At 35.2% G+C, this 27624-nt stretch overlaps 1 protein-coding gene and 1 non-coding gene across 3 annotated transcripts in view; both read right to left on the bottom strand.

Moving 5' to 3' along the window:
• The window catches only part of LOC124535804 (protein PALS1), a 186687-nt gene extending 160647 nt beyond the window's left edge, over nt 1–26040 (bottom strand). Inside the window, exons 1-2 of one of the 2 annotated variants that reach the window (XM_047112158.1) lie at nt 25943–26040; nt 10673–10730 (exon numbers count right to left, since the gene is read on the bottom strand). In XM_047112158.1, the coding sequence (XP_046968114.1) occupies nt 10673–10730; nt 25943–26008 (124 nt within the window). In that variant the 5' untranslated portion in view covers nt 26009–26040. Of the gene's footprint in view, nt 1–7018; nt 7282–10672; nt 10731–25942 lie in introns of those variants that run through there. The other variant, XM_047112159.1, reaches the window with a different exon arrangement.
• Nucleotides 26041–27255: 1215 nt separating this feature from the next.
• On the bottom strand, nt 27256–27327 carry Trnaq-uug. The gene has a single exon. It is a non-coding gene; the product is annotated as a tRNA-Gln (tRNA).
• Nucleotides 27328–27624: the final 297 nt, after the last annotated feature.

A 27624-nucleotide genomic window follows, 5' to 3' on the forward strand; every position in this document is an offset into this window, starting at 1 on the left:
TTTGCTTGCTTAATTATTATTTAAAAAAAAAGTAAAAAGTAAAGTAACAGTCTATAAATTTCCCACTGCTGGGCTAACAACTCTCCTCCCATTTTGAAGAGCCGAGATGGCCCAGTGGTTAGAACGCATTCAACTTAACCGATGGTTGCAGGTTCAAACCCAGGCAAGCACTACTAAAATGTGCTTATAATTCAAATTTAATTTGTGTTTATCACATTTATTGCATCATGAGGAAATCTGCGTGTGTTTAATTTAGTAATAATTTTGCCACATGTGTATTCCACATAACCGCGTTGGAACAGCGTGATGGAATATATTCCAAACCTTATCCTCAAAAGGCGATGAGGCTATCTAGGCGAATCTCTATGTAAATATATAAATAATTTAAGCTTAACATAATTTCGGTATAATGAACAGAATCACGTAATCTGGTAGATAAATTTTATTAGCCATTACGAACGGCTATAAAAACGATTGTCATTGTTAAACGCGCTGGGTGAAATCCAGATAGAATAGCCCAATTGTGGACAGGCAGGCTTTATTACCGAACACGAATCGCTTTGGAATCTCTTGTCTTAGGGATTATTTACTAGTAGTATCGGAGAGCCGAGATGGCCCAGTGGTTAGAAGGCGTACATCTTAACCGATGGTTACGGGTTCAAACCCAGGCAAGCACCACTGAATATTCGGGTTCAGGTCAAGGTTGTGTTTATAATTCATCTCGTGCTCCGTGATTAAGGAAAACATCGTGAGAAAACCTGCATGTGTCTAATTTCATAGAAATTCTGCCACATGTGTATTCCAACAACCCGAATTGGAACAGCGAGGTGGCATATGTTCCGAAACTTCTCCTCAAAGGGAGAGGAGTCCTTAGCCCAGCAGTGGAAAATTTACATGCTGTTCTTGTTGTTGTTGTAGTACTAGAGAGGACGGTCATTCTTATCTCTCTTATCTCTTTTAATACAAGGTTAATATGATTCATTAAATTTTTTCCTAAAAAGGAATCATAATGACCCCGTTTCTAGTTTAACGTATTCTAATTTCAAAAATCATTATCCGATTCCCATGAAATAAAATAGTGTTACTTTTATTTCAAAATCTCTGTATTATATATTACTATGTTTATCTCTGTGTTTCCTATATAAGTGGAATCTTACATCACCCTGTTACTGCTGATTGTAGAGCGCCTTATTGCACCGGAGTAATTAAAGAATTGTAAATTGAAAAGTTCGAATTTCAGTTCTCGGCTCGATTGAAAGTTACGGGAGTTGATAAAAAATAACTTGTAACTCGAGTTAATTACTTCATTTCCTCGACCTACATTAACTTATTTTTCTGTGGTGACTTAAGCAAACCTCCTTTGAACAAGTTTAAACTTTGATAATTGCATTTAATTTAAAAAAAGAACTATAGTCATTGTCTATATTTCTTAGTTCTCATTTTGGACAGGAAATCAAACAAATGTTAATTTATATGTAAATCTTATGGTAAGTGATCACCGATCAAAGGCTTTGTTTTAAAGTATAGAGGCTACAAAAACGGCAAGGGTACAAAATGATGTAAAGTCTGGAACCACTAGTGAGGTACCCCAGAAAGACTCTTAAAAATTTTTGCTGGTAGATCGGAACAGATGCAGAAATCTTGCCGAGTACTTGTCACATTGTAATTGAAAACATTTTAAGAACACAGAAAAGTATTTTATTATAGTATATTAAACGATTCCTAGTGTCCAAGTAAATAACAATTTAAATTACAAAATTATTAAAATCACTACATAGTATAAAAGCCTAAATCGCTTTCTCTGTCCCTATGTCCTTATGTATGCTTAAATTTAAAACAACGCAAAGGATTTCGATGCGGTGGTTTTTTAATAGATAGAGTGATTCGAGAGGAAGGTTTTTGTATAATACATGAACAATATAGTAAAGAAATACTAATAATTTTAGAAGTTTGTTTGTTATGTGATGTAACAAATTCTGTAATATATTTATTTAGTATTGCAGCCGTGCTGGGTCGCTAGTATTAGTATAAAATTAATCCTATACTTTTAGTAACTATTATGAACACGATGAAACATCGAACACACACGACACGATCAAACCAATCAAAAAATATTTACAGCTCAATTTTAGTTTTTACGCAATAGGCAGATACTCAATCCTTTTATCAGACAAGCAATTACCATAACCGATGTCAATATTAAACAAAAATATTAGTTTTTCACGCAATGTGATTAGTTCGTAAAATTGTGTCACGTTCGAAATAAAAAAGTAACAAAAAATAAACTGATTTCACTGACCGTATTAATAAAAATTAAAATAAGAACGACACTTAAAACTGATACCGCAAACATAACACGCTCTTACAGCCATTTTTTAATACACTCTCGATACAACAATCGCTACACATGTATTTATAAACGAAATATAAACTTTAACACTAATAAAATAGGGTATAAATTCCTTCAAGGCATCATAAACGATGATAGTCTAGTGGCTATCTCAGCATCGGAAAGAGATCTTATCTATTTAAAAACGCAAAGAGAACATTATGTAATAGTTTTACGGTTGAAATTGGCGTGCACTCAAAAGAAATGTTGGTCACTTAGTGCCCGCTAAATGCGGAACCAGTTCCTTGTAGACCTCAGCTTGGTGTCTTATTTGAATTTGACACTTAACGTCATATAATTAAAGGTTATTTCGGGTCATTTTTTAAAGGCGCGTGTGGTACGTTTTACATTCCAACGATGATAGAACGGTACACCGGCGGTAGGGTGGTATAAGTGTACCGAAATGATGTGTCTAGACTCAAGAGTACATTCAATTTAAGTTAAGACTTTTTGTGCCGTGTTTTAATAATCAAGTGTTGTTATATTAAATGAATTTGGTGTTTTTGCTTGATCGATTATAATAGAATATCAATACATTTGTATCGTGTACTGAAATTAGTTTTAAAATTACTTATAATTTCATTGCTGATTCTCTGAACTCGAAACTCTTCGATTCTAATCATCGCTGGCATCAATGCGAGTTATTATCCAAAATTATTAAACACGTTAGAAATATAAACACTAATTCTTAGTACTATACTACTAGAATTAAGATGAGAAGGGTTGTAGATTGGGCTCAATGGTGCGCCTTGGAAGAGACCTATGTCCAGAAATGGATTAATACAGCCTGATCGTGATGATGATGTCTTAGTTTTGTTGCAGGCACAAGGAACATAACATCTTAGTTTCCAATGTTGGTAGCGCACTGACGATGTATGGCCTTCCATAATATTTCTTATTGGGATTGTCTTTGGATGTTGGTCACCAAGTCGCCAAATGTTGGGGATAATGGTCGATGATAGGGAAGAGGAGATCACTAAAGCACTGCTTGCAAGTATCATGATATAACATGATAATAGATAGAATATTTTAGTGCAGGTACTGCAGAATGTTAGTTAACAAATTCAAAGCGAGAAGTAGAGTACTATAAATATTATTTATTAAGTACATATGTTATCAACAGTACTTTGAAACCTTATGTTACTGGATTATGTAAAGCTATCAACGGTTCTGAATTAAGATACTATAGAGATTATCAAAATAATCTATGATACAAATTATTATGGATTTGCGAATAAAGGGCGTTTTATATATCCTAACTTCGAAGCCAAATTAAAGTGCACATAGGTAAGTAATTAAGTGAAATAGTATTATAAATAAATTTATATTAATTAGAACTGTTTGTAGTACACAATACACCTCTTGTACATCTTCCCTAATCGTGTTTATGTGATTTATTTACTGGTGTACAATAAAGAGCATTTTGTTTTTGATTTTTTTGAAATACTTACAACTGTCAGAAATAAACGAATATAATTTCTCATTTTGTACCATCTTTGCTTTCAAAAAACCGTGTGATTAATTTAAAACTAAGACAATATGAATGAAATAGAAGCTATTTTGTTAAATAATTGTAACTGTACAATAATCGTCACACACACATACAAAACGTAAGACAATATTCACACATGGAACAATTCAACGGTGCTCGTGAGCAGTTATATGACGAATCGGTGTAATGACAATAGCATGACTGCATCGTATGTGATCAACGGATTATGACTTACCCAGTACATTAGTCAAGATTGAAGATACGAGAAAATTATTCTATAATTCGTAGACGTCGTAATCAAGTATACATCAGGTAGGTATAGTACGACACAACTTCGGTAGCATCGGCAAATTTAATAAAACCGATTACTGCCTATGTATTCAACTAATAGAATTAGCTCCCTATCGCGCCATTCGACGCTATTCGTCGCTATAGATTCTCACGTCAGTCCCACCCGAGAAAATAAGTGTTTGTAAATCGACGTGTCTAATTGACGAATATATAATATGATATTAAAAGTTATGACGTTTGTGTAATGATCATATTCACGTGAGAGCTTCAAATATCCTAGCCGGGAAAAAATCGAGGTTTTATTTATATTCAATCTAAATGTTTTATATAGACACTTATTGTCCCCGTGCGAAGACGGAACTTCCTTGCTTGAAACTTCCTTGTCAATGATAATTAAGACAAGAGCTGAGAATGCCCAGTGGTAAGAATGTGTGAATCGTCACTGAAGCTGTGTATTCAAATCCAAAGACTACAACACAACATCTTAATAAATTAAATAATAATACGAAAGATAGGGAAGTGTTCGTTTTTTTAGGACTTATTTAATATTAAATAATGAAAGATTTAAATTTAGATGGAAATTGTGCTTAAAAAATGCTATGCGATACCAACTATTATTGCCCATTCTTTTAGTCCCTAAAATCTAAGTATCTTTAGGAAATAAGTTTGAAACCATGGAGGTTTTAATATTTTTTTATGTGTATAGTCAGTGGTACTACAACTACTATTTTGCATAAAACACCAAAATGAATAACAGTTATATAAGCATTTGATAAACGCCCGAAGATCGACGAAAGAAATCGCTTCAACTCAATATAATATTGCTATATGTAACGTTATATACAACGGGAAAATAAGCCTTACGACTAATGAGATTAGAATCAGGAAACGCTTGAAGCCTTAAAGTTAGGAATTAGCTGTTTACGAGAAATGTTGGAAGAAATCTTTATTGCGGAAAACGCACTGTTAAATCACCCATCACATTAACTAGCACTAATACTAGAGTCTTAAGAATATTTTAATAAGTTTACTCCCGGCCCAGGTTTGAACAAGTGAACCTCATAAATCCATATCTGGCATATCTGGTGTCATATTGAAGTAAATGAAATGGTCAGTCAGATTTTTTGACTATATACGCAAATGTAGTTTTCCTCGCAGCCCTTATAATAAGAAATAAAATTTATATTGCACGCAATTATACAGCATGGTTTGAGTTTCTAAAAGGTCTTTTGACTGAAAATTTTAAGTTTTTACGGACAATGGTTATATATAATACCCTCACAATATTATCTACATCAATTAAGATTATTGACGCAATTTGTAATAAATTAGATATTCTCTTCAGACATCGATTACGGACTTTACTTTCGTAGAGTTGAAATTTTGGAACCGCGACATTATATTACAACATATCTATAGAAACTTTAATGTATTATGTTTTTTTAAACCAATACGATTTCCAGAAAACTGTCTTCGTTTCTTGAGAGAGAACTATAGGAGACTATTCTATAGTATCCGATCATTATGATATTTTATCCATCAGCTGTCATGATTCAAAATAAACATACCAAGTAATTTTTAGATCACGGTTACAATTGCTTTATTCGATTTAAATGAATCGAGTTACGGTAATTAATGTTTAAATTTGACTATATCGTTCATTAAATACATTGAATTAACGATGGGTATCGATTTCAAATTTAAATCGTAAACCGTATAATTATGGAGTATCCTGATTGCCTTGATTTAAAGTAATATTATATAAACGTCCTACTGGGAAAAGGTATTAGAGTTGATTTAGGATTCTACTAGTATAGTTGAAGATACACGTGTGTTCTTTCGTCACATTTTGGGATCATGGTATCTTTACCACCGAGCAAGAGATAAAGGCAAACATTAGTTCAGTAAGGAAGTTCAGAAGTCGTGCCTGAAACCCGTATTGAATCCTATTGGTTTCATGAGTACTAACCAAAGGACTATCTATCTGTTTTTTTCTCATTATTATCATTACAATGACGTGGCATAGCATTATATCATACACCTCTTAGATACAAAATATATATTTACAATATACCTATACTACGAATTGTAGAACATTTTTTATTGGTTTGTATCTGCTATCTTCACTTACAAGTACTTTAACCACTGGACAATCTCGTCTTCGCAACATAATAGTTATCCTGATAATTATTTGAGAAGGATGTCTTCCAGAGTAAATAAATAAACTTATATTTTTATACGTTTTCTTAAGAGAACATTAATTCTTGGTACTTCTGACGTCTGGCGCGTAATGCATACTTCTAGAGGACCTTCACAGAAATCTAAGATCTCGTTCGTACTGCTCGTTGACCTTTCAAAAAGAATTTTTATGGGATAGACTGTCTCGCACTGGGATCTCAAAAGTTACTTTTACTATATAGAAAAGTTGTCAAGCGAGTTCGTGTTGAAGAAAAATTTAAACCATATGAAGCCCGCTAACTCTGTTCGCCGCCAAGGTTGACTGGTTTTTGCGATATGATTATTATTTTTTATAAGCCGGTTCCTATGTATCGGTAATTCGATTTTGGCATCCGCAATTATGGGTATTTTTTTTTTAGTTGATTTGAATGGATGTGTTTTTATTTATTTTCATATATACTTGTTTTAATATTTCAGATAACATTTACTGTAAATACATTTGTTTTACATAGAAAAATTCTTAGTATAAAATACTTATAAGTGTATTTTAAGATTAATAGGAGATATAAAACAAAATGCGTCATTAAAATACTTTAGATAATATGATTTTCTTTGATAGATATTGAAATATTTTTATATAATGTATAGAATATAAATATACTGCTTACCAAGTATTATAAAAAAGAACTTTATAACTGTCAAAGCACTAACACCAAACGCAGCGCTGGTGCCGCCCGACCTCAGTTCACTCACCCCGGCCTGACCACTCACTTTCTACCACTTCACCACTTCACCACCGAGCACCACCATTACCGTGAACTATATTTTTCGTAGCTAAACTCGGTTAATTTTTCTATATTATTTAACAAACACTAAATTACACCGGCTAGCTACGTCGCGGTGACTCGACAGTGTTTTCCGTCTTGCTCACACAGGTTTTTGAATGGTGTTGCCGCATTAGTAAATATTTAATTCAACCTACACTTCATTAAAATACATTATTGAATTTTTGCTTTTTAATATTTATTTCAACTTTTTATAATAAACAACTAATAATTGATAGGTTTATGATTTGGAATAAAATTCTTATAATTGATGGTATTTATTGATTATGTTACTATAAAATCTTAATATGGAATCTTCAAATGAATAAATGTTACAAGATTCCAATAAGAATAAGAATATATAAAATTGAAACTTATATTATTGAGACGATAAAAATTTAAGTTTGAAATAACATTTATGAAGTACTTTACCGATAATTACAAAACATACCTCTCAAATTTCAAGCATATTTTCGCAACGATTTCGCTTTTTGTTTAGAGAGCTGCTGTATGGCATTGAATATGTATGACATCGAGTAAACGATAAATAGTGAGTAATTTTAATGTCTGTCTCGTGGACCTGTAATTCTTGTTTTTGAAACGAGAAGTCTAAGTTCGTTAAAATATAAATTATCTATTAGCAAAAGTCTTATCAAAATCGGTTCATTCTTTTTAGAAAATCAAACAAAGGAACAAGCATAATTGTTTATAAATTCTATTTTTGTTTGAGTATGTTAAATTTATATTTATATTATTTTAATATTTTAGACAGACAAATCAATTTTATTTATTTGTGGTTGGAATATTGTCTAAGAACTTATGAAAAGTTGGATCAAGTTGTAGAAATATCTCGATTCAAGACTAGATATATTAATGCTTGCAATAAATAATATACAAGTAAATTATTAAATGCAAAAAGTGACTACTGTATTTTTTCTCGATAGATTCTAATTATAAAATATTCTAATACAAACTATTTAATTAAAGCAGATTATAATTAGAATTAAAAAAAAAAAGAAATTGTTTACATTTATAAAAATAAAATTATATTAAACATCAATAATCAATGTATTGCTAAGAATGTTGTAAATAATGCCTTAAAAAAGGCTAATACAAATGAACAGGCAACACTGCGACGTAACCTCAAAGGCTGTGTCCAGCGGTAACGTAGACAGGTCGTACTATACTTAACTCGTTCCAGTACTTTGACAGAGTTGCAATAAAACGATTCGTCACCGACTTTAGAACCCTGTCGCATAAAATAAATTTCTTTGTTTCACTTGCATTTGATTTGGATAGCGCACTGTATCCAATTTTCCGATTATTTACTGTTATTCTATTATAAGCTTTATGATGTTGTATTAAAGGTGTTTCTTGTTTGTTCTAGTTATAGAGCAATGTTCGTTGCTTTGAGGAAGCCATTCTCAGTTCTTAATCACATTAAATGGGAAAAGCGCTATGCAATCGTATTATTGGACGGGCTTAGCAATCGTTGTGTAATAATTTTACTTAAAATTACACCTGTGATAATAAAAAATCACTCGTCATTACCCGATTGCAAAGTAGAAAAACTGTATAATGCATTTTGTAATATATCGTCGTATTCTTTAGGTGTTTATAACATTACTAGTAGTTAATTAGTTATAAGATTAGTAGTAATTATATTTGATTTCACTAAGAATTATATTAGTATGGTAATCTTAATTACGTAATAAAGTCGATGGTGGTACAGACAAAGTTGTTTTTTCAAGTTAAAAATAAAACTTAATCTAAATAATTTAAAGTCATTGTGATAAGTGTGTATCGACTGTATAAAACATCCCTTATGAGATAAATTAATTCACCTACATAAGATCGAAAATAGAAGTCCACACATTAATACCAACTCATACAAACATTTAACTCATAAATAAAAAAAATAAAGTAACAGCCTATGAATGTCTCACTGCTGGGCTAAGATCTCCACTCCCTTTGAGGAGAAAGTTGGAGCTTATTCCACACTGCTCCAATGCAGATAGATACACACAGAATTTCATTGAAGTAACATAACATTAAAGGTTTCCTCACGATGTTTTACACCTTATAATTTATTTCACCACGAAATAAATTATAAACATAAATTAGGCACACGAAAATCCTGCTTACTTGTGTTTGAACGCACAATCATTGGTTAAGAGGCACGCGTTCGAACTACTGGTCATCAAGGCTTCTATTGCCACAAAATTTATCACAAGCGTGTTCCATACCATAAGTTAAGTAAGTGCCGTCATTAATTTAACAATTACTATTATTTAATTATAATTAAAGAAACAATGGATGGATTGCTAGTTATTCTTCCGCCAAATAACAGTACTCAATATTGTTGTGTTCCGGCTTGAAGGGTGAATGAGCTAACTATAGGCACAAGGGACATAACATCTTAGTTCCCAAGGTTGGTGGCACATTGACGTGTAAAGAATAGTTAATATTTCTTACAGCGTCATTGTCTATGGGTGATGGTGACCACTTACCATCAGGTGGCCCATACGCTCGTCCGACAACCTATACCTTAAAAAAACCGACATAATAACGAAAATAGAAGCCCACACACAAATACCAACTCATACAAACATTTGACTCGTAAATAAAAAAAGTGAAGTAACGGCCTATAAATGTCTCACTGCTGGGCTAAGGCCTCCCCTCCCTTTGAGGAGAAAGTTGGAGCTTATTCCACGCCGCTCCAATGCAGATACACATATAGCAGAATTTCATTGAAGTAACATAATTAAAGGTTTCCTCACGACTTACTTCACCACGAAATAAATTATAAACACAAATTAGGCAAATGAAAATCCTGCTTGCTTGGATTTGAACCCACAATCATTGGTTAAGAGGCACGCGTTCTAACTACTAACAAGGCTCTATTGCCACAAAATTTATCACAAGCATGTTCCATACCATAAGTTAAATAAGTGCCTACATTCATTTAATAATTACTATTATTTAAAATCGCTATTATTTGAGCTGAGATGGCCTAGTGGTTAGAACGCGTGCATCTTAACCCATAATTTCGGGTTGAAACCCAGGCAAGCACCATTATATATATATATATATATATATATATATATATATATATATATATATGTGTTAAATTTGTGTTTATAATTCATCTCGTGCTCGGCGGTGAAGGAAAACATCGTGAGGAAACCTGCATGTGTCTAATTTCATCGAAATTCTGCCACATGTGCATTCCACCAACCCGCTTTAGAACAGTGTGGTGGAATATGTGCCAAATCCTCTCCTTAATGGAAGAGGAGCCTTAGCCCAGCAGTAATTTACAGGATGTTACTTTACTTTTATTTAAAAAAAAATGGAATTTAATTATAATTAAAGAAACGATGGATGGATTGTGTGAAAGAAGATATGGTTAGAAAGAATGTTACTTGTGCCGACCCCCAATAAAATTGGGATAAGGGCAGGAGGATGACGATATTTATAAATGATGTGTGTGTAACTTACGTAGTTTTGTTTCGCTCCGTCTCTTCACCCGCAGTTTGATCACACACGACGATATACACTGAAACAAATTTAATATATTAATACATGTAACATTAAGTAAAATCAGACAAGCGAGAACACTCTGGCGCAGACGTACAAGGAATAAAGTAAAGTAAAGTAATAGCCTGTACATTTCCCACTGCTGAGATAAGGCCTCCTCTTCCATTAAGGAGAGAGTTTGAAACATATTCCACCACGCTGTTCCAATGCGGGTTGGTGGAATGCACATGTGGTATTCAATTTCGATGAAATTAGACACATGCAGGTTTCCACACGATGTTTTTCTTCACCGTCGAGCATGAGATGAATTATATAAACAAATTAAGCACATATTTATAGTGGTGCTTGCCTGGGTTTGAACCCGCAATCATCGGTTAAGATGCACGCGTTCTAACCACTGGGCCATCTCAGCTCTCTGTACAAGGAGGCTCGGGCTGAACTGGGACGAGGGTTCGGACAAGAAAGAAACGAGAAGAAATATAAGGTAATAATATTTTTAGCTTATGACAAACCGAAATCTTAAAGTCATAAAAATATAGAATTATATTTAAATTGTGAGTTAGGATATTTAAATGTAGCCGTTTTAAATAATAAGCTGTGCTGTTCCTAAGTAACTCCGGATAAGAATAAGAGTCCCGTCAAAATCGGTACCGCCTTTCTTTTGAGTTTTACCGAAACAACCGAATAGAAATATTGGTATACGTGTATGGTACATATGCATTATAGTAAAATGCGGTTATTTTATAATTACAAACTGACACTCCAATTTTATTATACTTATAGATCATGAGTATTATACATCACACATACAATCAACATTTTCCATTCCATCAATGATTCATCGTAAATGAACTCATAACAGTTAATTGTATTGGATATTAGAATGACAATTGGCATTTTCGACGAAATACGATGATACCGTTTCTATATTGATATAATATCGACATCATGTGATCAGTACGTTTTACTTTTAAACATTTTTAATTTATTTCCGCCTTTATAGTTGTTATATGACCATAACGACTGAATATTCCTAAACAATTTTTATGCTATAGGTTGCAAGCAAGCAATAGACATTTTTTGCCTCGCACGACAACTTTTTGGAACCAGCTTTCCCCGGCGGTTTTTCCGAACCGATACGACGTGGGAACCTTCAAGAAAAGAGTGTACTCCTTTCTCAAAGGCCGGCAACGCACCTGCAAGCCCCCTGGTGTTGCAGATGACATGTAGGCACTTTCTACCAGGTGAGCCAACTGCTCGTTTGCCACCTATGTCATAAAAAAAACGGAAACTGCCTACCAGCGCCCGCACATCTCCTTTGCGAAGTGTGTAGGTTCTTATCTTGAAAGTTGACAACTTGAAAATTTAAAGCCAGTTCCACTGTTATTATGAGAAGCAGTAAGTGCCTTAAAAATTGCGCTGTTGTGTGATATGGTAAGGATGAAACTTCGAATTACGCTTCGACAACTAGTGACCCGCCCCGGCTTCTCACGGGCAATGCTGATACTAAATGTACTATCATTTTTTTCCTGTTTCTTTACTACATTCTGCATGTTTTATATACAAAAACCTTCCTCTCGAATCACTCTATCTATTAAAAGAAACCGCATCAAAATCCGTTGTGTAATTTAAATGATCTATAATAAATAAGAGTGGTAGTGCCACGCTGTATACCTTCGGGTTACAGCCGAATGGGCCGGCACGCCCGGGGAAGTACCACTCTCTCACTTAAAATCGGCGTAAAGTGGTAGTTATGCTACCGCGTTTCGTCCGGTAAGTGAGAGTTCCGGAGGCCCAATCCCCCTCCCCCCCAAAACTTGATGGTTGTGCAGAATTTGGTTAAATTACCCCAGGAGGGTACCATCAGCGACAGCGGTGGAGAATCCCTCTCTGGGCATCCATGCTCAGGACATACACCACCTGAGCAGGGATGTCCAGGCTGCCCTCCGAATTCTGGGGGGGGCAATTTTGCGCTCGCCACTGTTCGGGGCAAGCGGAGCAGGCATCATAAGGCAACCCCTACCACCCTCGCTGTGGACTTCTGCAACATAAGGGGACTCAACTCCAACCTCAACGCCGTTCACTACCATCTGGAAACGGCGAAGCCGGCCTTGCTCTTTCTAACCGAGACCCAGATATCTTCTCCTGCCGATACGACTTTTCTCTCGTACCCTGGGTACAAATTGGAACATTCCTTTATACCACGAGCTGAGGTATGCGTTTACGTCAGAGATGATATCTGTTCTCGACGCCTCGGCAGCCTTGAAGGATAGGACCTATCGATTATCTGGCTGCGTGTAGACTGCGATGACCATCCGCGAATCTATGCGTGCCTTTATAGGTCCCATAGCGGTAATGCCGAAACCGACCGACTGGTTGAGCACGTCCAAATGGCTACAGATTCGGTGCTTCAGCAGATTCCATCCGCAGAGATCATTATTCTGGGTGACTTTAATGCTCACCACGCAGAATGGCTCGGCTCACGCAGCACCGATCATGCGGGTAGATCTGTTCTGGACTTCGCTCTAGCATATGATCTGACACAACTGGTCAACTCGCCAACGCGAATACCGGATGTGGAGGATCATACACCTTCCCTGTTGGACCTTCTGCTGACTTCACATCCGGATGGCTATCAGGTTATCGTCGATCCCCCTCTGGGCTCGTCTGACCACTGTCTCGTCCGGAGTACAGTGCCGGTTGTGCGGTACTCACGGCCTCGCTTTGTTGGGTGCCGCCGAGTATGGCACTACAAGTCAGCAGATTGGGATGGGATGCGGTCTTTTTTTGCATCTTACCCATGGGGGCAGATTTGTTTCTCGCCGGATGATCCGAACGCTGCTGCTGACTCTGTTGCCGATGTGGTGCTTCAGGGTATGGAACTATTCATTCCTTACTCTGCAGTACCCATCGGTGGCAAGTCCCAGCCTTGGTTTGGTCGCTTCTGCAAAACGGCATCACGCCGAAAGTGGGAACGCTATCAAACCTGGGCTAATGCATCTGCGTCTCGTGATGTAAATACCAGCGCATTTAAAAAGGAATACAACTCTGCCTCTAGGTCCCTCAAAAACGTGATTGCTAGGGCGAAGACGGAGTACATTGGCAGAATTGGCGAGAGACTGGTGCGTCTCCCTTCAGGAACACGAGCGTTCTGGTCTCTCGCTAAGGCTGTCTTAGGGAATTTCTGTCAGCCATCTTTTCCATCTCTGCACAGAGACGGTGAGTCATTGGCCCATACCGCGAAAGAGAAAGCTGATCTTTTAGGCTCTCTCTTCGCGTCGAACTCGACTCTGGATGACCAAGGAAAATCTCCACCAACAATTCCGCGATGTGATACCACGATGCCGGAGGTTAAATTCCGGCAAAGTGCAGTTCGTAAAGCACTTCTTTCCTTGGACATTCATAAGTCGAGCGGACCCGATGGTATCCCTCCAATCGTGCTACGGACATGTGCTCCCGAGTTGGCACCGGTCTTAACGCGTCTTTTCCGGCAATCCTACACATTAGGCGTCGTCCCGAATTCCTGGAAGACAGCTTTGGTGCATCCGATCCCTAAAAAAGGCAACCGCTCAGACCCGTCCAATTATAGGCCTATAGCCATCACCCCCTTGCTCTCCAAGATAATGGAGTCCCTTATAAACTGCCAGCTCCTGCGGTATCTAGAGGAGAGCCAGCTGATTAGCGACCGCCAGTACGGTTTCCGTCGGGGTCGGTCAGCCGGTGATCTTCTAGTTTACCTTACTCACAGGTGGGCTGAAGCAGTTGAGAGCAAGGGGGAGGCATTAGCAGCCAGCTTGGACATAGCGAAGGCCTTCGATCGTGTATGGCACAAAGCGCTTCTTTCGAAGCTTCCTTCCTATGGGCTTCCCGGGAAATTATGCAATTGGATTACCAGCTTTTTGGCAGATCGGAGCATAAAGGTCGTTGTCGACGGTGCATGCTCTGACTTAAAATTCGTCAATGCTCCACAAGGCTGCGTTCTATCACCCACTCTGTTTCTTCTGCATATCAATGATTTGTTGCAAATCGGGAATATTCATTGCTATGCAGACGACAGTACCGTTGACACCTTATACACCGGCCGCGCTAATATTTCTCGGGAAAACGTCGAAGAGAACCGGAACAAACTTGTGTCTGAAATCGAGTCTTCATTAAACGAAGTCTCGAATTGGGGCCGGCTAAATCTAGTCCATTTCAACCCCAAAAAGACGCAAGTTTGCGCGTTAACCGCTAAAAAAACACCATTTGTCGTATCTCCACGATTTGAGAACATTCCGATAGCCGCTACAGGTAGTATCGGAATACTTGGCGTTGATATTTCGAGCCAAGTTCAGTTCCGCGGTCAATTGGAAGGCAAAGCCAAATTGGCTTCAAAAAAGCTGGGCGTGCTCAGCAAGGCGAGACAGTATTTCACGTCGGCCCATCGCCTTAAACTTTACAAGGCGCAAATTCGGCCTCACATGGAGTACTGCTCTCACCTCTGGGCGGGTGCTCCCCAGTACCAGCTCCTTCCATTTGACCGCATCCAACGTAGAGCGGCTCGAGTTATCGACGATCAAGCTCTTTCCGATCTCCTTGATCCTTTTGGCGTAGAGATGTCGGATCACTCTGCATCTTCTACCGAATTTTTCACGGGGAATGTTCCGAGGAATTGTTCGGATTAATCCCGGCTGCTCAATTTCACCTTCGGACATCTCGCCAAAATTCTAAGCTTCACCCGCACCACCTTGATGTCCGAAAATCCACAACAGCGCGATTTCTCAGACATTTTCTGCCTCGCACAACCACTTTGTGGAACCAGCTTTCGCCGGCGGTTTTTCCGAACCGATACGACATGGGAACCTTTAAGAAAAGAGCGTACTCCTTTTTGAAAGGCCGGCAACGCACCTGCAAGTCCCCTGGTGTTGCAGGTGTCCATGGGCGGTGGTAGTCACTTTCCATCAGGTGAGCCTCCTGCTCGTTTGCCACCTATGCCATAAAAAAAAAAAAAAAAAATCTAAGCATACATACACAGACGGTGGTAAGCGACTTTGTTTTATGCTATGTAATGATGTTCGAAGTTGAAATTCAGTAGCCGGGATTAATCCAGATAACTCGGAACGTTATCCTTGAAAAATGGTATACGCACAAATACCACAAAGTAATCACATTTCAGCCCAGGACCTCAAATAGGAGCTGAAGCCCGATAAGCTGCTAGACTAACAAGAAACCTTCGCATACTTTCTGAAACTTTCTAAAGCTTTAAAGTATAACGTCCTTATTATAAGAAACATAAACACTAGTTTCTAGAATAATTGCGCAAATATGTACAACACATATACAAATATAAATCCTTCTTTTAACGTAAATTAGTGGCCCGCCCCGCCTTCGCCCAGGTGGACATAAGTTTTTTTTTAAATATATTTTATTTACCTTTTGTTTATATAATTTTTTTTAGTTTTTTCTGACATCTATTTATAACAATTGTCGATATGTTTGTCTTAAACCTCAATATATTATATACCTACAACTTTGAACCTGCGATCATCGGTTGAGATGCACGCGTTCTAACTGGGCTATCTCGGCTATATATAATGATATACCCAAACCTCTCTCTCGAATTACTCTCTCAATTAGTGAAAACCGCTCAGTAGTTTTGGAGTTTAACACGAATATACAGACAGTTGTCAATTAATCTGTCTGTTTAATTTATTAATCAAAAAAATCACTGACATTTACATCAAGCAGATGAAGCAATTTAGACTTAATTGTGTCGGAAAGCTGGAAACGTTTTTAATGTTTTCCATTTCACTCGTAAAAATCGTTAATTGAAGTTTGCAACTACCTGTTTGTTGGGTGTCAATTTAATTAACAATATCTGATTATAAATGAAATAGTTTGTCAATAGGAGACTGAACGGTCGGGAGTCACGACTAGACGAAATCGATTACATGAATTTATTATAAACCTTTCATGATGATGTTTAGGTATTAAAGAGATTTTTTTGTCTAGAAACCTCATTTACCATGTCCTTTCTCGTGAACACGACTTTCTTTGATAATGAATAAAAATTTTGATTTGTTGATTTAATAAGAAAGTTCAGATTTTCTGATAAATTGTTGACTATTATTAATATTATTTTGTGGTAGGGCTTTGTGCAAGTCTCTGGGTAGGTACCCACTCATCAGTTATTCTACCGGCAAAAAAACAGTACTCAGTATTGTTGTGTTCCAGTTTGAAGGGTGAGTGAACCAGTGTAACTACAGGCACAAGGGACATAACACCTTAGTTCCCAAGATTGGTGACACATTGACGATGTAAGGAATAGTTAATATTTCTTCGTTGTCTATGGGTAATAGTGACCACTTACCATCAGGTGGCCCATATGCTCGTCCGCCAACCTATAAAATAAAAAAAAATAAAAACAGACTAATTCCTAGATTGACTAGCGCGAGTAATAATAAATTATTCGTTCCTTACGGACAAAGATCAAATCGCTACAAGAGCTAGGCAATAAATCATCTTAATTTTAAAGATTACGATCAGATAATAATTTATTTACCGTGGTAATATAACCTTCGCATACTTTCCGAGACATAAAGATCTTAAATGTAATAGATATATTTTTTATGAAATTACTAGCCGTACCCGCGAGCAAGTATGCGTTTGAATTTAAAAAAAAAATATATTGTAGCCTAATTTACTCCTTATTATATTAGTTATCTGCCAGTGAATCCCGTCAAAATTAAGAGATTAGGCGGATTAACTAACAGACAGACAGTCAAAAATCGTAAAAAATATTATTTTGGTATATGTACCCAGAGTCGGATTTAAAGGTCTGGAGGCCCTGGGGCCACAAAAGCAGTGGAGGCCCTAGACCAACAGGAGCGTGGAGATCCTAATAATTATATCATGGATTAATGGATTAGCTTAAGCTTTTATTAATTTGAATCAGTAAGTATTTCTTGACTGGTATAGGTAACTTTTAAAATATTAAGTAGTAAGATTATTATAATTTGACTACATCTCGGTATTTGTTAACTCACAGAAAACTTCTGTGGAGGCCCCAGGGGCCAGGGCAGTTGCCCCGGTTGCCCTCCCTAAATCCGACCCTGTATGTAACGTGTATAAATACAAATGCATTGATCAAAAAGGGCTATTTTAATATTACAAACAGACACTCCAAATTTATTATATGTGTAGATAAGACGCACTGGCAAATGAGCCATCTGATGGTAAGTGGTAACTACCTGAAGACATTGATGCTATAAGAAATATCAATAAAATTCATACATTACCAATGCACCTTGGAAACTAAGATGTTTTATCTCTTGGGCTATGCAGTTCCACTGGCTCACACACCCTCAAATTCACAACAATATAACAGAACAAAACCAAGTATCGCTCTTTCACAGTAGAATATATCTTGAATGGAAGATACTAAAACAAAAGTGTTATGTAGTAGTTATATTTTACTTTTAGACCCATTGCATAAGGCTAATTATAATAATAAGGATTTATTGGTCTATGCAATATGCTTTGTAAATTCTTCTCTAAAGCTTAGTGGTAATACTTCGAATAAAACCTCACGACCTTCGCTCACCCCGTTGAGCCATTCTGGCTCAGCAGATTCTCGTTTAAAAATAGCGTCTCAACAAGATTTTTATTAAAAGTTTTTCACGATGTGGCGGCATCCGAAATATTGATTTCCGGTGACACCGTGTGTCCTATAATACTCGAGCAGCTGTTGATATCTAAAAACTTATTTATGCTCTAATTGTTTGAACATTAAAACATAGAAAATAATAATATTTACATATCGTATCTTTTGAAAGCTTCCAAAACAATATTAATCATTATTTACATAACTCAAATAGAAAACATAATTATTAATGAAATCATCTTTTCAAAATTAATAAGCGTGTTTAGTTCCATAGAGATGCATAAGGATCAAGAGCTATTTTTAATTAGTGACCTAATTCATCTCCCCATGTAACTTTGTAACATTGGTCTTTTGCTTATAAATGCCTAAAAACCGACTCATACATTTTTTTATTTCTTATTTCACCATTTGCCATGATGCATTTTCTTTTTACTTTCACTGATTTATAGAAGTCCAAATAACCAATTTCATATTTCGAAGTAATAAAAATAATTGCGTATTCAAAATATTTTTTAGAGTCCACCTAAGTAAACTGAAATGTAAAATATTGACCTAGTATATTATCGTATAGAAGGTTTGTTATCGTAAAGTAGTTTGTTGTATTGTTTTTTGATAAATATACGGTAAGATTTTCTTGGCTTGCACCGCCTCCAAATACCCTTGAAGCATATCCTTTCCAATAAAAAAAGAATCATCAAAATAGGTTGGCGTGATTTTGAGTTATTGAGCTATTTATCGCGCACATATGTAATGCAAATTGAAGATTTACATGGTTTTCATATGGATACCATCATCAGACCTGGACCAAATTAAAATAGGACCACATGGGAAGTGCTAGCTTAAAAATATCAAAACCGTCCACTCAGAGAAAAGTTATGAGGTAAAAAACATAAAAAAAACACAGACAAATTGATAACCTCCTCCTTTTTGAAGAAGATGAAAATGCTTCTTTGCGAAGTTTCATACTCTATTTAACCCACTGAGAAAGAGATTTTTTAAAAATCTTTGTTGTGCTACATAAGTGCTCATTGTTAATTTTTGTGCAAAATTCATTATGTTGAAAACACCGGTTGAGGCTTTGCGTTATTCATTATGATCAGTCTGGCATTTAAAAATGTTGTAAAGAAGATTTTAAGAAAATTTGTTGATTGTTTGGCATACATAAATAAGTAAAAAATAAATATTGGACAACATCACTTACTCTGATCCCAATGTAAGTAGCTAAACACTTGTGTTGTCGAAAATCCGACTCGGCCAGAAATCGAACCAGAAACATCGGAGCGGCGTACCAATGAAAACCAGTGCAGACTACTCGACAACAAATAATAAATCAACTTTTTCTGGAGCAGGTTAGTTATTATGATACATTTCCAAATGTTGATTAAAGACATTTAATCTGTATCGTCAAACGTATCTTCATAATTCATTTAATTAATTATTACAAGCGAAAGCAGTGACAGGGGTATTCATATCATCTGTTTACCTGAATCTTATATTACATATATCTATATATTCCATATATATGTTATCTGGATAAGCCATATCTGGACTTGGTGTATAACCAAATTGTACTAAAAACTAATAAATGGCGCCTTGAATTGTCGAGACTTCATTATATAGAAATACCCAAAATCCCAAACATTTACACGCTTTTATCCTAATTATTTGAAGACTTGTTTTTTTTGTTCCATTGCTCAATACATTTATCTCTGTATCCCGATTTACTTTTTAACGCGATTATTGCGAAGCGAGGTCTAATACGCCTCGTCTTCCTTGCGATACAGCTAAGAAAAAGATACATTTCTTTATCTATTTTTCCTTCCTTAGCTTAGGAAAAAGGTAAAATATATTTATGTGGTGCCTATTGAAAGCTGAATGCTATGGTGTACCAACTTTAGTACGAAATCTCTGTGACCATGTAACGTACTGACAAAATAAAATTCGATCAAATCATATCATCACAACATATCGAGTTTTTCTTGAAATAAAAAAAAAAAAATAAAAAAATAAAAAAAATATCGAGTTTTAATTTCTTAAACGTTACGGGGTTAACGGGGGTTCATACAAGGTCTTAAACGCCCCGTACCACAGGAATGGAAAAAGTTGAAAAATGTTGTCGCCGCCAACGTGTTGTTCACTAAAAGTAAAAAGTAAAGTAATAGCCTGTAAATTTCCCACTGCTTGGTTAAGGCCTCTCCCATTGAGAAGAGGGTTTGGAACATATTCCACTAGACTGTTCCAATGTGGGTTGGTGGAATGCACATGTGGCAGAATTTTGTTGAAATTAGACACATGCAGGTTTCCTCACGGTGTTTTCCTTCACCACCGAGCACGAGATGTATTGTAGACAAAAATTAAGCACATATATATAGTGGTGCTTGCCTAGGTTTGAACCTGAAATCATCGGTTAAGATGCACGCGTTCTATTCACTGGGCCATCTCGGCTCTCGGCTCAATATGTTGATCAATATAAAGACAAAATAGTTTACGCATTCTTTATTTCTTATATCGTCAAATGAGCCGCTAACAATAGCCATGATATCTAGGTTAGTATTTTCATCGTGAATGAAATTTTAATACTGCCACAACAAAGCTTTACCACCAGTGGGTGTTATCAGATTAAATTTTTCGTGTAATTTTCTGAATAAGTATTTTATTTCAGCTGCAAACTAATTTTTCATATTAACATGCAGTCTGTAATTATATTTGATATTTTATTCGGATACAATCAAAGAAAATTTACAAAAATGAAAGAAATCGTTGAAAAGAGACGAAAATCTTGGACCATATGACATATAGGTCACAAGAGTGGTCGGAAAAGTACAAATTTGAGAGTCCTTTGAATTTATAAAACCTGCTTACGTAATGCTTCGAAATCTCTACTAAACGTGAACTAGCTGTATATTTTTCAATATAAAACCGCTTAAATTATATTAAATGAATTATTTTGTACTAAGTGTGTTTGTCAATTTTGATCAAGCGTTAAGAGACAAATACTTTGTTAAATACTTAATTATAGTACAACGCAACTTAGATGTAGCATCGGCAAAATTCGTAAAACCGATCACATCCGAATTAAGTAGGTACGCTATCCCAAATTATCAGTATTTATTTCTTATTCGAATATGATCATTACGTAAACGTAATAACTTGCAAATTCATATGACCTGATATGACGAATATATTATTCGTCAATTTCACACGTCGATTTACATGCACTTTCTTTCTCGGGTTGAACTGACGCGAGAATCTATAGCGACGAATAGCGTCGAATGGCGCGTTGCTGAGCTATTTCTATTGGTTGTATAAATTTGCCGATGCTACATCTAAGCTGTGTCGCACTGTACACATATGATAACATTATATACGTTTGATTAGAATATAATATCTTCAAAGGTTCCAATATGAAACAATTAATACATAGCTCAATATTATTGTTACTAAGTATCGTCTCACGGAAACGATACTGATATCAATTCAGTGAGAACGGTCTCACGGTTGGCTCAGGTCCAAAACAGCATGTCTAGTCCACAAGTCACTCGTGACAGAGTTGTAGTCGATACAATAATAACATATGAAACTGTTAATATCAATTCTTCTAGTCATCATTACGTAGTATAAAACAAAGTCGCTTACCGCTGTCTGTCCCTATGTATTAGAGCATACAAATTACGGAACGGATTTTGATGCTTTTTTTTTAATAGATAGAGTGATTCAAGAGGTAGGTTTTTGTATATAATATCTGTAGTATATTTAGTATAAGCATGGCACCCGTGCGAAGCAGTTCGGGTCGCTACTAATATAAATGAGAAACACTCTTTCTCTTTCACGGCTAAGCCATTTGAAGAAATTCGGTATAAAGTATCCTTAAACCTCAAGGATACCGGCAATCTTTAATAGCTATAACGTGATGACCAACTCCTAAACCGCATGCGGTGACGACTATTACAAATAAGAATATAAATTGTATTAATTATTTTTATTAAAGGAACAAAACTTAGTTACTACCTGAGTGAATCTAAGTAATAGTTTTTATAAGTAGAAAATGTTTTGGTTTAAAAACATACTATACTAATAAGTTTACTTTTATATATGTGGGTGAAAAGGATTAGTACCAAAAACTAAACATAGGAAAAAAGACATAATCGTTATTTTTTTGTTTCTGCTCATCAGCTATTCTCTAGCTCGTGCATTACTAGCTAAAAATGCGCTGCTCCGGAGAATTTTGCTCTTGGAAGTGTCAGTTATAAAAATGAGACATACTTTAGCCATTATTGGTACCAATTTTAATAACTCGAAATTAAATAGAAAAAATGGGAAATATTTAGACTACTGGTTTGTATAAATGGGCATACCATTAAGATTTAGTGAGATTGGGAATCACCTATTTGTGAGAACTTTGAGAGATATTAATGTATCCCGTAAATAAAATTAGCCAAATATTGAGTTATAATAATATTGTAAATAATATTGTATTCATGTTTTAAACTAGTAATTTAATTTTAATGGACAGTCAAAATGTAGTTGCCATTTCTTTATGAAGTATTGTTATATGTAAAGGCGCACTGATAAAAAGATTTTTTAAAATTCAGCTCCGAAAGGAAATTTATACATCATCTAATCCAAGTATTATTATTTCGAGACTACAAAGACCCACAGGTTATACTCCTTTGTCATTCCACAATCGTTATAAAAACCGGAGTAATTTATATTATTAAAACCTTATGCGGGCGAAACTACGAGTAATACATTGCTATAAAAAGGATATTATAATAAATTACATTTTATCCCGGCTCAGATAATGAGCCAGATAGTAAATACACAGTTATTAGGGTTGGCTCACGTCCAACCCCAGATGTTGGCTCCACAAGTCATTTGAACAGGGCCAATGTTGTGATTGACTGCGATCACGAGAAATTAATCGATTCAAATTTACAATAGAAGAGACATACGCTACGTTAATGTTACTTGACCAAATAAATTCTACTACATTTCAATTTGACTAAGTGTGTTGAGTTTGGACGTTTTATATTAATCTGTACAATAGTCGTGTGAAATTTTTGTAGACATCTCAAAAACCGGAAATTTCCTCAAATATAAAGAGTTTTTAACCATCTATTTTCCTGTCCAAGCTGTTCGTTGATCTATATAGATAATGAATAAAACGACCAAAGCATTATCACTTTTGTAAGTACTCTAAAGTACAAAAACATGCAATTCATTTAATGGTACGAATTTCCAAAAGCACTAATTTAAATTAAAAGTAAATTTACTTTAAATTTACTGTATTTTACTAAATTTATGTAAGTCCTTACTGTTACGTATGTACATCATCTAATACTCGTAGTTAACACGAATAGCGTAACGATTTAAGGAGCAATTAGTGAAGATAAAATTTTGGTACCTAAATACGGGTGCACTTTTTATTCCCCCCATTTCTATAATCTGACACGATTGAAAAAAATTCAGGTGTCAGGTATTCTGTGCTTTCTGAGGTACTACAGTGATAACACTACCGACTTTCTATGCGTATTTCTCGGTAAAAACCAAACACAAACGATAAAACGAGATTGACATTGATAGAAAATGTTTGTGCATACACTAAATATAAAAAATATACACAGACTTACTACAACAGGCACGTTTGAACAGTAATGACTTACGGATTGATGGCGATTTATTTCACCTTCGAGTTAGAGATTTGGAAAATAAATAAATCAGCGGAATGGATCGGAATTAATTCACTAGCGGCAGCGACGCCCGCGTTATTTGGATATTGACTTGAAGTGCCGTGATGGAAGTAAGAGATGAGAGCAGTGCCAGATTATTCAGTGAGAGAGAAGGTAACTGGAGTTCCACATCAGCTAAGGATCTCTAGGCAATCCCAGAGAGGGGAAAAGAGGTTTTAAATTTGCAGAAGCTTTTGTGATGGCATTAGTGCATCATATATTAAAAAAAGTGGTGTTTTTTATAAAAATATATATTGCGTTGTGCTGATAAACTATATAAGGAAGTAAGAAAAGCGGGCCTCGAGGATGAGAGCCCTAAATATGAAAGATAACTTAACAATTTAAACAAGTCATTGTCGATAGAATTCTTTAACCTGAGCAAATATATGTAAAACATTATTTTGCGTTTAATGCTAGGGCGTGAAGGAAAACATCGCGAATAACTTTCAAGGATTGAATGAATTGCTGCCACAGATATCCAAATCGTATTAGAGCAGCCAAGCGGAACAAACGAAATCTTCTCAAGAGAAGGGAACATAAGATAACATAATCAAACTAGTTTATTTTATGTAAAACAACACCTGCTTCTTCATGGTCTCTATTTAATTTTGCATATAATCATAGCAAATTAGGAAAATATAATGAATGATAAATATAAATACGCAAATTATACACAATGCTTTACAATGGCAAAACTAATATGGTTAAGATTTAATTATTACATAACACATGCTGGTAGTTTTTTGATCGTTAATCATGCTTACATTAATTACTCAATACTGTATAATGCCAAGCAGTTTGTCCACTGCATCTCAAAGTGACTGATACAATTTTTCGTAAGCAAACAGTATTGGGGATTTTACTTAAATTATATATAAAGAAGACTAGCTGTGCCCGCGAACTTGTACGCGTTTGAATTTAACAAAAAAAAAAATATTGTAGCCTAAGTTACTCCTTATTATATCAGACGGTCCAACCGTTCTCGAAATTAGCCGGAACAAACAAACAGACTGACAGACAGACAAAAAATATAAAAAATATTATTTTATATAATATGTACCGTGTAAAAAGCAAGACAAGGACAAAAAGGGCTATTTTAATATTACAAACAGACACTCCAATTTATGATGTGTATAAATTTAATATGGTCATATATGTTATTTAGTGAACATTTGTTGAACACCTTAAAGAAATAAGAGAAAACATTTATTTATGAAATGGACTCATATTTTAATATATCAAGTCTAGGTAAGATATTTGACAGACTCGTTTTAATGGAATTTTGCAGTTGCAGTAAAATTCAGTTACATGATTGGTGATAACGGTAAAATCGTTTAATAACAAATTGTAAAATAATTAAAATAATTCGGATAGTCAGATCTACAAAGTCCTACAAAAATAACCTACAAAGAACATAAAATATCTTTTGATTTCTTCTGTCTATTGCTATCAGAGCAGGATGGACGATATCGTTTGTATGAAGATCATTTACGGGCTTTACTCCAAAACTGTCAAAGGTAAAATATTTAGTGTAAACTTTCTACTGATTTAAATGTAAATATTTTATGACCTGACCATTATCTGTCAATGCAACCATCCTCAAAAAAGATTAAGATTGTGGGCGGTATATTATAGTAACCATTTGAGTTTCAAAGACCAAGTGCTTACTAGTGCCCTTTTCGGGAACAGGTGTAAACGCTGCCATATTCTAAGGTGCTACTGAGAACCTCCACTTATGACTTTTTAACTTGACCGACCCAAGTCTCAAAATCTATCAGTCTTATACGTCGGAAGGTATATAACGAAAATATGTTCTGATATTATCTCACTTCCACCCTTAAATGATTATTTTGTGATTACCTCGTGTATGTGACTGAGGACCTCGGTACGAGTCATATCCTCCAGTCTCGTTTCGTTCACATCCATGATTTCATCCGCCAGCTCCAGATTTTCCCAGTTTCCAGCTGAAGGAGATCCTATAAAGTAGTTTTTATATTTTAATGCACTCAATAAAATTGTTGAAAAAATTTTATTTCACAAATTTATATTCTTTCGAAAGCAAGTCTTTTTAACCATTTGTAAATATGTATATAAAAATACCTAATAAATGATATTTCATTTATAAATTAGCATTTCAGAAGAAAAAATCGATTAATATTTTTGTTGTTTTAAAAAGCAACCCAAATGCTTCTACCACAATAATTATTGTTATAAATAATAACTTACCATATAATTTAATTTTATTATCCTTGGTTTGAACAACTATAATAACATATCCTTCTAAATCGACGGATTTACATTTAACAGTTGTCATTTTGTCGATCGCATTGATCTGTGTTGTGGGTGCGTTAAAAGAATTCATCTTGAATATTTTATAAATCAAACCGTACACATAAATAACCTAATGATCTCTCGCGACACCATAAAAAACCTTATTTATTCTCACTAATATTTGGTGTTAATTTTTTCTACTATACCAACGTTTACGCCAACACCACTTCAGCCAGTATCTCTTTAAAATAAAACTTTTTGAAATAAGCATTTTGTTGATTATGCCCATAATCTACACATTAACCCGGCGTGGATAAATCGACCATTGTATATTATTTTCACGTTTCCGAATAAATTCATAAACACTTCATTAAAAAACTGTCACCTTCACTTAATATAAATTTAGGTTATACGTAGTTTTTCTTCTTAATCACCCATTTTCCTAAATTGTTAGCGTGTTAGCGAAGTGTCTACGGAATTTTCATTGGTTTTTCACTATGTCATGTCACGTTTTACACTTTTAAGGTTGTTTTGCACTGTTATTTGTGTAACGTTACGTTTTTTTGAGATCATTTGTCGATGAATATATTGGTGGATATATTTAATTGGTATTTTGGTTTATTAAACTAATATTTTAAGGCGTTTAAGCGTTATTTGAGGTTGAAAATCGGTCCCACGTCCCGCGGGCTGGGTGGTCGCCGCGAATGGATACAGCCATCCCATTTTCGCGCGATCAATAATGCTCCCTACCCAGCATCCCTAGTCTGTCAATGAGATGTGAACGAGTAACTCAGTTCTATTTCATCTCTTAAGCATATTTTAACTGTTGTTAATGGGTATTATTTAGAAAAAAATATAAATAAATAAATAAATAACAGTTCGAATTTTATTAAAAAAAATCTAGGTCCCACCGAGATTTGAACTCGGATCGCTGGATTCAAAGTCCAGAGTGCTAACCATTACACCATGGGACCTCTTGGCTATGAGGATGAAATAACTGTTTATATTAATATTTTTTTTATTTAGCATTAATAACTTAAAAAAAAATGTTGAAAATCTTCAACGCGGTCTAATTACTATGGTACCTCTATACAAAAAAAGAAAAATAATCAATTCGGTGAAATAGTATTAGCTTACTAAAACTTAAATTTGTTAACCTTATGCTAGATGGCGTGATAAAATCGAGCACCGTCCACGCCAGTCGTTTACTTTTTAAGACTATAGCTCCATCTATGAGAAATCGAATGAAATAGTTCATTATAAATACAGCT

This window comes from Vanessa cardui, chromosome 15 (genome assembly GCF_905220365.1).
Source record: "Vanessa cardui chromosome 15, ilVanCard2.1, whole genome shotgun sequence".
Classification (NCBI taxonomy): domain Eukaryota; kingdom Metazoa; phylum Arthropoda; class Insecta; order Lepidoptera; family Nymphalidae; genus Vanessa; species Vanessa cardui.